Source organism: Mobula hypostoma, chromosome 4 (assembly GCF_963921235.1).
Source record: "Mobula hypostoma chromosome 4, sMobHyp1.1, whole genome shotgun sequence".
In the NCBI taxonomy this organism is placed as follows: Eukaryota; Metazoa; Chordata; class Chondrichthyes; order Myliobatiformes; family Myliobatidae; genus Mobula; species Mobula hypostoma.
Genome location: NC_086100.1, coordinates 70,065,804 through 70,080,009, shown reverse-complemented (window position 1 = coordinate 70,080,009; position 14,206 = coordinate 70,065,804). Strand labels below are relative to the sequence as shown.

The 14,206-nt window shown below is 36.4% G+C and overlaps 1 protein-coding gene across 1 annotated transcript in view; it reads right to left on the bottom strand.

The window, feature by feature from the left end:
- Positions 1-13,698, bottom strand: part of vamp2 (vesicle-associated membrane protein 2) — a 110,634-nt gene extending 96,936 nt beyond the window's left edge. Inside the window, exon 1 of the mRNA XM_063045922.1 lies at positions 13,438-13,698. Coding sequence (XP_062901992.1) covers positions 13,438-13,439 — 2 coding nt within the window. The 5' untranslated portion in view covers positions 13,440-13,698. The remainder of the gene's footprint in view (positions 1-13,437) is intronic.
- Positions 13,699-14,206: the final 508 nt, after the last annotated feature.

Below are 14,206 nucleotides of genomic sequence, written 5' to 3'. Positions count from 1 at the left end.
CTTTGCAAACATCAATTGACCTGTGGCACATTTCCAGCATTTTAACAGCTGTGTTTATACTAAATTGAATAGTGTTATTGAACTCCAATAAAAAGAGCGGTTCAACCTTCAGGAATTCAAATCTCCTTCAGAATGTTGGGTGCTGGGTAAAAGGGGTTTAAAATCATGCTGTAACATAATTTGGCAGCAAGTTAGCTATGAGATTAAGGTCCCAAGTTATATCGGGTTCTGAAATTATAAAGCGCTGTCAGATATAATCTTCTATAAGGGTAGCTCCTTTATAGAGTTAATGTACAAATTAAGCTTGAAATATATTTTTGTTCCAATTTCTCAAACCTATTTATAATCAATGTAAATGCAGTCAAAAGATTAAAGTATTAAAGACAATCTAATGTAATTTATTCTTTTATTAGTGTTTAATTATTTAAATTATGTAATGTAAGTGGTATATTAATATAACAATAAACAGTAAATCTGCTGGTTTTGAATGACTCACTGAATTTTAATTAATTACTTGTACAAGATTAGCTGCAGTTTTCATTTTAATTACTCACCTCCTTACATATAATTAAAAGTCCCCCTTACACTTAATGATTAAGAATGCATTGCCATCTCAGGAAGATTTAAACATTTCTTTAGAATACAGGCAAGTTAAGAGACAGATGATAGGCAGGCAGACCAGACAGTCTCTCAATCTTAAATGCACCCCGTCATACCCTTTCTGGTAGCTTGTTATTAGAGGCCAGACAAGGTTCTATTAATATCACATTAAAACCAAGCTGAGGAAACAAATTGTTTTTAAACTGGATGTAGAAGTAATCTTTCCCTGTACTTATTCCTCTCTATCCTTCTTTTCTCTCTTTAAGTTGCTTTCTCCACATCAATTCATGATCAACATTGAGATTAGACTGTCTTCAAAGAACTGAAGGGCAGTCATTCAAAATGACTCCTCCTGAACTTGGCTTCTTGTAGTTAAAGTCCCTTCAGAATTTAGATGTTATTGGTGTCACCAGGAACAACTCACAAGTGGATTTACAAAGGCTCCTTCACTATCATTCTATCAGTGAATACATTTGCTGAATAATATGCTGTACTATTCATAGTCATGGAGGATTTTGCGAATGCCAACTACAGAAGGCATTCATACCATGAAATGGTTCCTCAACACTTCTAATTATTCAAATGCTTGCTAAATAACTGCATATACTGGTACCATTTTGCTAACGATTAAATCAAGACCTATCTTAAAGACTTGATGTTTAGCTACTCATATTCCAGATATAAAAGGAAAAGATGGTATAATATCCCCAAGGTAAAAATCATTACTTAGATGTACTTAAATTGCTCATATTTCTCCTATTTCCCTATGACCTTTGGCCTATGGCATCTATGCCAACTCTCTAAATAATCTCATCAATCCTATTCCTGCACTATTTCCCTGTAATCTATTTTCTCACAAGCGCACATCAGCCCCCACCCTGATTCTCCTACTACATACTTACAGTAGGAATAATTCCCAGTAACTAATATCTACTAACCAGCACATTTCTAGAGTATGGTAAGAAACTTGAGCAGACAAGGAAAACCAGTGTAGTCACAGGGTCATTGTGTAAACTCCACACAGTTTCACTTTCATAAGCATGGGAGTATAATTAAAGATCTTCTTTATTTGTCATCTGTGCATTGAAGCACAAGTTGAAATGCCTCATTTGTGTCAAATCAAATTAAGCCAGTGAGGATTATGCCTGGCAGCCCGCAAGTGTTGCCAGTTTATAGTGCCAACTTATCATGCTCAAAACTCACTAACCCTAACTGCATGTCTTTGAAATGTGGGAGGAAACCAGAGTAGCCGGAGGAAATACACACAGTCGCAGGGGCATGTTAGCGTAGTGGTTAGCACAACGCTTTACAGCACAGGGACCTGGGTTCAATTCCCACTGCTGTCTGTAAGGAGTTTGTACATTCTCCCCATGACCACGTGGGTTTCCTTCAGGTGTTTTAGTTTCCTCTCACAGTCCAAAGATGCACTGACTAGTAAATTAATTGGTCATTGTAAATGGTCCCGTGATAGGCTCGGATTAAATTAGGGGATTTGTCAGGGCTTGAAGGACCGGAATGGTCTATTCCTATCTATCTTATCTTTCCGTCTAAATAAATAAATAAACAAACAAGTCTTATAGACAGCAATGGGAATCAAATTCTGATCTTACAGCTGGCACTGTGAAACGTCACACGAACAGCTATGCCATATTGACTTCCATGTGATTATCACCATGTGAATTTCCAATTGATTATCAGTAATTATGCTAACAATATTTGCATTTAAATAGTGATTATCATGTAACAAAATGCCAGGTTCTTTCACAGAATTCTGAAGCAAAATATGACACAGAGTTTTAAAAGGAAATGTTGTATGAGATGTTGACAAGGTTTTAGAACATAACAAGTGCTAAGAAACACTGTTCCAGAAAAGAGGAGAGGCGCTCTTAACCTTGACAGAAGGCATAGTTACCAATACTGATCAAGTAATAGCAGGGTGCGTTCAAAATCAGAACTGCAAAAGATGGCTTAAGTCAGAGTTAGGAGACTGCAAAGTCATGGAGTATTTCAGCAAACTATTAAATGGAGCTATTATCAGTTCAGTAGCAACGATAGCAAGGATAGATTAGACAGATAGATACAGAATAGGATAAGACCAGAAGAGCTTTTTCCACAGCGTCTGAACATCCTCTGGCTTCACTATATTGATGTTATTTTCCCAGATTTGTTATTCTGTTTACAATGTTTGTGAGGTGCAAAGTTAAAATAAAATTGTAAACACGTTATGTTGTGATTTCTCAAACATTTCTTCCAATAGTGATTATCATGGAACAAAATGCCACAAGTTCTTTCACAGAATTCTGAAGCAAAATATGACACTGAGTTTTAAAAGGAAATGTATGAGATGTTCTAAAACCTTGTCAACGTAACAAGTGCTAAGGAACACTGTTCGAGAAAAGAGAAAAGAAAATTAATAAATTCTTATCAACTAACGTATGCCATTTTCAAAAAAATATCAAGAATTGCGAAGGCAAACCTTGTAGCAGCTTAACTAACCAAATTCTGAGTTAGGAAGGGCCTTCAAATTAGAGCAGGTGACCTTTTTAAAAAATATGTACGAAGTTAAATTTTATGTTGGAATTTTGTTACTTTGGATTCCTTATGTATCCTAACAATGGCAATGAAAAATCTGAATGGAGTGTTGTATTATAAAGTTTCTACAAAGTTTATTTTGAACATCTCATTTTAAAAATCACCATACAATGGCTACATAAATGATACTTATTTTCTCAAAATCTATATTATCAATAAACACCTCATAAAACATACAAATCACAACATATTTCATACTCATTTCCCTTATTAATGGTTAATTGCACAGATCTGAAACAAGATTCCACCATTTGTGAGTAACTATTTGAGTGATAATTGAAATTCATTTTCAAACTTTTTGCAAAACTGTTTTCTTTATACATGCAATTGTCATTAAATTAAAACAAAAACCACACAGGGTATTAAAAATGCACCTTTTAGTGTTGTGCCCAAAAGAATTGTTATTTTTTTTTTAAACTCTTTATAACTGCAATTTGTGAAAATATGAACACTTAGTAAAAATCCTAAATCGCAATTAAATCTGCAGACAGTTTCCGGATAGGTGCAGATTTGCTTTAAAATTTTGTAACTTTTTGTATGAGTTACACGGATTTCATTGAAAATGCACCAATAACTGCAACTACTGTATACAGAAACTCCAGCCATATTTCTGCAGAGTAACATTTTAAGATAGGTATTCTCATCAGCAAAAATGACAAGAGGAAAGCTTGATTCAAAGAAACATACATAAAGTACTACATCTAATAATTAATTGAATGGTCTTGAGTGTATCAGATTTTCTGGTATCTTAGACTGGATAGTTTTATCTAACACAGCCAAGAAATATGCCATACTTAAATTCAATCGGATTTTTAAAAACATTTTAATTATGCACTTAGACTTACTATGGTGACAAATGCATCAACTTGAAAAAACATTTAAAAAATTCAAATGTTGCATTCGCCTCATGCACTTTAACTTTTTGAAGCTCTTTTAAATAGAATGACTCACAAACCACTCACCCACCTTTTTGTGTTTTGGGTTACCATCAGCTCTCCAATGCAAAGTAAAAGAGTCCAGGTTTATTTGATACTTTTTCCCAAAGGTGGAAATATCTAATGTAATCCTTGATGGTTACATGCTCCGCCCAGTAGATCAAAGTTAAATTTTGAATTTAATCATTTGTAAGCAATCAATATTTAGCGATGTTCAATATTTCAGCTTTCAAAATGCAGAAAGCTTTTAAGGAATTTAATTTATTAAAAAGGTGTTCATTTGGAAGATTAACATAACAACAAATAAACCAATACAATATATTCTGATGATCAGAATCTTAACAGTTATTGGTTCAGAATTAGCTTGAATGTGCTGGCACTTCTGTGGTGAACTGTGGGCAGGTACCCTTGATAGCCAGTTTGGGACTTTACCACTCGAGTGTCCACAGTGGAAGTTCTGAAATTACTAGCCCCTGGCCTGTTCTCGTTCATGAACTCCTGCTGTTTCCCCAGCATTTGAATAAAGTTTTAATGGTTGTAAGACCAAAGGGAAATTATAAGGTGCCATACTGTGCATTTAACTTTTTAATTTTTTATTATGTTAACCTGGTGAAATTTTAGTTTTCTTTTAATAGTTTTGTTTTAAACTATTGAAGTAGCAATACAGGTGACAAGGCATTACTGTTCGTCAAAAGGCTTTTCAGCACATTTGTATTACAGGGATGTTCTGGACTACCCGGTGTGACCTACCTCCAAGGCACAACTTCCTAGTGTCATTCAAGGGGTTACAGATATGTTGACAGAAAATGTAGTCTGGCAGGTACATTCAAAAGAAACACATGTGAAACAACTGTATATCTTAGCAGCAACATGGATGACAATGCTCTCAACAAATGCCAGGCATTAAATCAGATCTTTCTCCAACATGTTCCACTGAAGATATATCCACTTTGAAGGATGATGACCAGGAATTTTAAATAAAATTTTTACAAATTTTACAAATATCTAGTTGGGTTTATGAGAATTTAAGAAAGATCTTCAGGTTAATTTTCTAGATTTTTTTTGGAGGATTTATTACTTTATTTTCAGCAAGTCATTTTTTCTGTTGAGCCACAATGAACAAAGGACAATGGAGATATCTTATATAAAAGAAAATGTTTTCTAAACTCACTGCAGTAATTGTTATCAAAAGTCACATGCTTGACAGTAGTCTATGATGAATGAATCATTTGTCCTCCCCTTGCTTTTTAAAGTACCGGCATGTACTAGCTACCTATTCAACGACACTGGTAGTCTTGCGTGTTTTGTCCAAATTGCCTCCATTTGAACATAGTTGGTTAACAAACCGCGAAAAACTCATGTTTTAGCATGCTTACGTATTTTTCATAATGCATCTTTTCCTCACATTAACTATACAGTATAATCAGCAAAAGTATGAATCTACATGATTCTTCCTTTCTCGATCCAGCAACAGGATAGTTAACTAGGATTCTGCCAATTTTAACCAACTCAGTGTGCATCAAGGATTGCATCCAAAATGTATCTGATCACAATTTTAAACTGGACGACGCTTAATAACTTGAATAATTCAGTGCACTGTATAATATTGACACACATAGAAATATTATATGGTTATAAAGCATTTATCATCATTCCCTTCAAGTCTCATTATTTGCATCAAAGTTCAAAGTAAATTTATTTCAAAGTACATATATGTCACCATATACAACCCCGAGATTCATTTTCTTGAGGGCATCCACAGTAAGTACAAGAAACACAATGGAATTAATGAAAAGACCACCCCTAACAGGATGGTATGATACATCCCAGCAGCATGTATAGATTAATGTTTTAAAGTTAGAAAACAAAACTAATTCAAAGGAAAACACAGGAGTCTGAAATGCCGATCTAACTTTGAGGTTACTTTTCGCAAGGTGGGGATGCATCATGTAGTCCCGTGATAACTTATGTAATTCTTGAACTTGTACATACAGCATCATTAATTATATAAATGAAAAAGAATACGTAATTAAACTATAATTTAATATATATGTTTGATTAAGTGTTCTTGTCCATTTATATAATTAATTTATAATCATTTATATAATCATTATATAGTCCATATATTCATAAATGGTTGTGGTCTGCGGTGAATTGATGATGAATAAGCACTACACGCACTTGCTCTTCATACTGGTTATGATTCTCTGCACTTATCCATGTCACCTGGAGTGTGCATTCGAGATCGGTATTATGCAATAAGGGGCTAATGCTCAGATTGGGTGTCTTGGAGACATCTATTGGGCATTAAATGCAGGCACATTGTGCTTGCTCCACTAAATTTTCCCGGGGGCATCCGAACTGAACCAACAGCTCCTAAAGGAACCATAGAATGTGTTTTGTACAAATACTAAATTCAACCTTTTGCATCTCTAAATCTAGAACATGGAGCAGGTAGTCTCCTTCTTCCAGCTTCACAATGAAACTGCAGACCAATAACAGTCCATTTTCTCTCTCTCTCTCTTGCTCTCTCTCGCTCTCATCTCCCAACCTTCAAATTGCAAATGTGTCTCAGACATCAAAGCTCAAATGAATTGAGGCCAGTCCTGACATTGGCCTCTGCAGGAACTGTACTGCATGGTGCACTACCAAGGCCAAATTATGAAACCTCTTCTCGGACTAAGTGAAACAACGTTGCATAATGGTGCTCATGATATAAAGAATTAATAGCATTGGAAAAAATGTTTAAGTTTTACATTCATACATCAAGGATTTTGTTTATGCAGAACAGGATGCTGAATATCCTTACAGAGTAGGAAGTATTTTATTCACTTTTGTCACTCTTCAGGTTAGGCACATCATGTGAAAGTAAAACAACATAATTTGAGTCAATTTCAGAAAAATAAAAGCGTGCTTATACTCACCAGATTGATAATTCCTAAGTAAGTTCTTTAACTTTAGATGGAATTGTCTGTTCTGTGCTCAGTATTTGTTGCACGTTTCCTTCATATATATTTTAAGATAACAGGTAGGAGACTTATGGTTGATCAGTAATGGATTTTACTAATGGATTCAGAAATGGATTTTAGACATAAGACAGAGGCCAAAAGATCATGCCACCAAGTGCCCTTTAGAGTTCGTATATATCAATGCATTGAAGATGTATGATACTGATCTCATGTTGGCTTCACAGCCTTGGAGAGGAGCCAGGGATTTACAATCAGCTCCATTCCTTAAAGAAATAACCACCTTTCTCAAAATTAATCTCTAACTGTACTAAAAGAGTCGTATTTACATTAAATGTTAAATTATTATGAGACAGAACTATATCTTAGCAGTGACAAAAATTGCTGAACATGATTATGGTAGATTACATTTGTCTTTAGATATCAGAATTTCTCTTACATGACTGTGACTAATGTCACACTGGGCTTACTGTCAGAGATTTTAAAACCAACCTCAGGGGCATAACATACACTAAGGTTTCACATTCATGAAATATATTAAACGAAAATATCCAAGCTGTTCCTCAACTTTTGAAGTCCTGTTCAATAGGCTTTTAATGTGTTGTCAAATTTTAACAGCAAAGTTGGAACAGCTTGTTTATTCAGTTCTACATCAGAGCAGCAAAGAAAACACCAACATACGGTAGATAATCAAAGAAAGCTGAATATTCACCCATGTTGTGACTCTTACACAGAAAAAAAATTATTGATCTGGATGCTAAGTCTTCCTCTGAAAAGTCTTAAGTTATTTAAATTATTTCAATTCTATATATAGGTTTATTACTGAAAGAAATCTGGAGGAAGCAAACACAATCCTTAAAAATAAACTTCATAAAATCTTCAAACTTATGATTGTCAACCAGTATATTTGTCAAATGATGTAATAAATTGAGGTCTACTGAAGAAAATATGAGCTGTGTCTTCAATTTGCCAGATATGTAAAAATAGCACTAAAAATCCTCAATACAAACATGCATAGAAATATTAGACCAATAAAACCTATAGGGGAAATGTACTGGCTGATATGGTTCACAAGTCATTTTACTTGCAGTCTATGTTGAGTTAACAGGTATCAATGAACAGAATGATAAGGTAGATTATGTAGTTACTTAGAGTGACACAGGAGGCTATACAGCTCATCGAATCCATGCTGGCTCCTAGCTTAACAATCCCCATCAATCCTATTCCTTTGCAAACTTAAAATTTATTCTTACAAATGCCCATTAATAGCACATTAATTAATTGTCATTCACCAGCATTTGGGTAATTTGCAGTACCATTTAAATTACCCCCACATCCTTGGGACCTAGAAGGAACCAGAGTATTTGGGGAAACCCACATGGTCACAGGGAAAATGGACAAACGCCACATAGGCATCACTGGTAATCAGGATTGGATCTGGGTCAAGCAGGCTTCAATTATACCGGTGCCACAGAAGAACATGATAACCGGCCTCAATGACTATTGTCCAGTAGCACTTACATCCACTGTGATGAAGTGCTTTGAGAGGTTAGTGATGAAATACAACAACTCCTGCCTGAGAAGCAACTTGGTTCCACTCCAATATCCTACCATCACTACAGGTCTATTGGCTCTTCGCTCAACCTGGAACTTCTGGACAGTGGAGATACATACGTCAGGATATTCTTCATCGAATACAGCTCAGCATTCAATACTATCATCCCCTCAAAACTAATCAAAAAGCTTCAAGACCTTGGCCTCAATACTTCCTTGTGCATTTGGATCTTTGATCTCCTCACTTGCAGACTCCAGTCAGTTCGGATTGGCAAACAAAATCTCCTCTATGTTCTCCATCAACACAGGTGCATCACAAGGCTGTGTTTAGCCCCCTGCTCTACTCAATATATTCTTATAACTGTGAGACTAAGTACAGTTCAGGTGGCATATTTAGCTGATGACACCAGTGGTGTTGGCTGAATCAACAAATAGGAGGGAGACGGAAAATCTGGCTGAGTGGTGCCACAACATCTTCTCCCTCAACGTCACTAAGACTAAGGAGCTGATTATTGACTTCATGAAGAGAAACCAGAGGTCCATGAGTCCGTGCTCATCTGAGGATCAGAGGTAGAGTGTCAGAAACTTAAAATTTCTCAGTGTTATCATTTCAGTGATCTAGCAGGTAAGTGTAATCACAAAGAAAGCATGGCAGGGTCTCTACTTCCTTAGAAGTTGGCGAAGATTTCGATGGCATCTAAAACTTTGACAAACTTCTATAGATGTGTGGTTCAGAATATATTGATTGGCTGAATCATGGACTGATGCAGAAACACCAATGCCCTGAAATGGGAAAGCCTACAAAATGTACTGGATACGGCCCAGTCCATCATGGGTAAAGGCCCTCCGCACGACTCAACACATCTATATGGAGCACTTTCACAGGAAAGCAGCATCCATCATCAAGGCCCCCACCAGCCAGTCTATGCTCTCTTCCAGCTGATGTCATCAGGAAGGCTGTATAGGATCCTCAGGATTTACACTACCAGGTTCAGAAACAATTATTAATTGCTTCAGTCATCAGGCTCTAGGACCAGAGAGGATAGCTTCACTGAACCCATCACTAAACTGTTCACACAATCTATGGACTCACTTTCAAGGACTCTTCCTCTCACGTAGTTGATTTTTATTGCTTATTTATTATTATTTCATTTTGTATTTGCAGAGTTTGTTGTCCTTTGCACATTGATTGACCGTCCTGTTGGAGGAAGCCTTTCATTGATTCTTCTGTGTTTCTTATATTTACTGTGAATGCCCACAAGAAAACAAATCTTAGTTGCGAACATAAAGACACATGTACTGTACTTTGATAATAAATCTATTTTGTCATTCGAGTTGTGAAACAGCAGCACTAACTGCTGTATCACTGTGCCACCCAATAAATGGGCCTTCAATTAGCAGCTTCAATTCCCTGCTACTTTCAATGCTGAAATTACCATGTGCATTATAACATCCAAGGTAACTACACAACTTAGCAGGCCCATCTTAAAACTGAACATTTGGAAAAAAAAACAAATTTAGATTCAACTTCAATGATTTATAATCAATTTTTCTACGACTTTTTACCCATGTTTACAAGTAGAACTAGTGCAAGCTACCACTAAAGTGCTACAGCCTGCGGAATGACAATGTAATGTTGCTGAGTTCTTATTAACAGTCACCCATCTGAAATGCTTTCACCTTTCATATATCCTTACTACACAGAAAGAGACTATTTTGTCTCATTTTTCTATGTCCACACCCAGATCAGCCCCATCCATCCAGTGATTTTTGCTCTATTCCTTTTCTCTCTTTGCAGCTGCTGCCTAACTTGCAGTGTATTTCCAGTATTTTCCAATGTTATACCAACAGGAGTCATCTCCTGTTGGAGACAAGAAAATGACAGAAAAATAAAAGCATCAGGACGGGGGAAGGGAATCATTATCAAGATTAATAACCCTGTAGATGATCTAATTGTATTTGATAAAACAATCTAGATCACAAAATCAACTGAAAGGCTGATTTTGTTTTTCCACCATATCTTATGATCAATAAATTATTATTCACATTGAAACAATTGTTTCTTTGTGGAGTTGCTTCTATAGAGTAACAGGGAATGATTGCATATTAGGCTCCACACAACACAAATAATGATAAGCCCCTTGATTAGAAATAGTAAAGCACTGTCGGGGGAAAAACAAAGGATCACAGGATTTCTGCTTGGCTGCTATTTTTAATGATGACATAATTTGTCTCCCAATGCATTCATATATCATATGCCAACTCAAATCAATATCAAATTGTAATATTACTAAACATCCAATAATATTAAAAGCTTCAGTACTAGTCAACTTACTTTAATGCACCCTTGATTTTATTTTTTAAAGTGATTTCGTAAAGTGGTCAATATCAGACCTGTAGCACAGTGCTCACTCACTGCACATTTACTGGAACTAAATTATGGGAGAGCAGAAGCAGTGTATGGATGCGTATATGCAGTAGATTATGATAATTAAACAACAAATCATATTGACTGCTTAAGTGTTTCTCATCACATGCATTGGTGGTGCACTTATCTTGCATTATGGAATAATTGCTGCAGGATGCACTACACAAAGAACATTAGAGTCTTTAGTGTGAAGGACAACAGATTGACATTATCTTTCTGCTATTTTAGATTGAATTTATCATTTGCCTATTCTTCTTTTCACTTCCAGTTCTTTAACTAATCCACTGTTTTCTTTGCTTAGTGTTAAGTAAACACCTGGGACAAATAACCAGGTAGCAAAATGACAAAGTCTTTCCATTCCAGCTTGTATGCTGCTGCCTCTATTGCTTGTGGTTTATTTTATAGGTCATCTGTGGTATTGATACGTCCAAGCAACTATCCATGAGTGGTAAATATAGACTGCACTGTTTCATAGTTAACTTCCTAGGATTTCAATGGTCATGGGCATCTTTGTTCTATGCATTCTAATAGTTTACACCAACCAGCATTAAGATTATACAGGCTGATAGGTATTACTGTTGCAGCCAGTACTATAGCTCCTTGTTATGATAGTTTATCTGGAATGATAGCCAACAATTCTATTCATTGTTTGCCTTCCATTCTTATGAGACAAACGACGATTTTTTTTGTTTTCCTGCTTCATTAAATAATGTTATAAGCATTAAATAATTAATGTTGCATTTCAAACTTTTCTAATTTGAGTCTTTTCCAATAATTAGGTTGGGTAAACTATGATTAGAAAACTGTTGGATCTGGTAGGTTATTTTACACAACCCCTAACAATAGCCGTTGCTATTTCAAGCAACATGGTGTATATGGTGTATTTCCGGTTAGGCAAACATGTTAAATCACCCAAACTTTAACTGTTGATTGAAAGGTGGCGGGGGAAATTACAGGTTGAAGCCCAAGCCCGGTTATCAATAAATTGCTGTTTTGGAACTATAGCTAGAATAACACATATAGCTTTAATCTGCAAAATTATGCATTTAAGAGAGTATTTTAAATACTTGGATCTTATGAATCAATTGATGATGGAAAAGAAAAAAATGCCCCAAAATTACATTTTTAGATCAGAAACAGAACTCAAATCAAACGTTCTATTGTGTGTTTTAAAAAGTATGGGGTTTAATAAAGTATCGGGAATTTTAAACGGCCGGAACTATATTTGTAGCAATTACGCCTGTTAATCCTTAAAATTATATTTCGGGGAAAGTAAATATAACTAATTTTCTTTTTAAACGTTATAAATGTGACTTCAGATAAAATCACAAGGCATTAAATTGCTTTAATTATATAATGATTGTAGTCAGTAAAGAAAAGGATTCCAAAGTCAACTGGTCATGAAAACATGCCACTTTTTACATACTGTGTAATATTAATGTTTATTGAGCTGAAGCTTAACATATAGATTCCTTACACCCCATTAATCAGGGATGGGGTTGTATCTCGAAACGGCATGGATTTAAGAGACCACTAACAATTGAATCAAATTCTTTAATCACACATATTAGTACAAGCCGACTTATGCTTCTAAAATTTTGCTGTCAATAAGCACTTATTCCTAATGTCTTGTTATAGATGCCTGGAACAAAATTTCACATTTAGATTGTGGAGAGGACACATCCCTACAGAAACGGCGTTCTTTATTTTCTGAAGTTAAGCCCAATTCCTCTGGGCTCCAACACACGGTTAAACCGTTCCACCACGCTAAAAAAATTGGAGACCAATTTCCGCTTCCCCTCCAGTGCACATCGCGATTACCCACAGCCGAAACTGGAGCTGGCAAGTTCCCGAGAACGCCCCTTGTCTATGCAGATTGCACGACGCCATGCAATATTGCCCAGGGTGTCAGTGATACCACATATTAAACATTTATTCTGCCTGGGCCCGTGTGCGATGTAGCAAGTCCAAACTAAAACGAAGCAGCAACATTTAGCTCAAAAATAAGCGCAAACCATTTCAGATTTGCTTTACGCTTCATTTTACCCTCTCCCAGTTTGACCGCCGTGTTAATAGGTCCAGGGAAAGAGGGATAACAACAAATTTTCGCAGCACCCACCCAATCAGGTCACCAATCCTCTCGCCCGAGAACTGGTGGGGAAAGCACTTCGGCAGCCCAGTTTTTCAGCACTAACGCAACAGGACAGCGGCTTCTCCCGTAAACTCGACCAATCCCCATGCTAAGCACCGTGAAGCAGACTAATCCGTGTAAATATCCGTACTGATATTACCAGGATGTTTGGTTAGAAGCCGCCACCCTCCCCCTCGCATGGCCCCCTCGTCTTTCCTTTATTCTACTCACATTTTGTTTTGCTCTTTCTCGAGTTTTAGGTATTCAACAGGATTCTCCCGACTGCTCCGTCAGTCAGCTTTGGAACAAAGATGGCTCTTCAGCAGCTTCCTGACGTCAGTGATCCGGGTAGTTCGCTTCCCGGAGGCAGAGCCAAAAATAAAACGCAGAAGCTGTTAGTTACACGGTCATTCGGAGGCAAGCAGAAACTGAGCGAGGAACTGAAGAACGATGAAAGAATCGAAGGGACAAGGGAACAGGGAACTCAGCCACGCCAGTCAAGGAGAATTACTCTGAAAAAAAAAGACGGGGTGACACAAAAAGGGGCTGTTTTAAAATGAGAATCAGGGAAAACCAATCAGAGAGCGGAAGGCAAATACATGATGACAGAGTTAAGTAAGGAGATAGGGATAGAGTCATCGAGCATAGAATAAAACATAGGAGCAACTATATAGGTGTAGATAAAAGTATACCATTCCAGAACGATATTAAAAACATAGTAATCGGCAAAACTCCGCAAATAGACTTTATTGCAATCCAGCTACTTTGGACTAAGATCAATATATTTAAGTGATGAAAAACTAAAAACACTTCCATCACAACCTACAACTATTAACTCTATGAGCACCAAATGAAGTCCTTATTCAGCTGCATTCACTTACTGTGATATCAGGAAATTACTAATAGCATAAGTCGACAGTCCTTTTGCCAAGTGTTCGTACTCTTGGGAGCCATGCCTTAGCTAAGTTAACCCAGGACAGTTGCAACAATGCATTCCTCC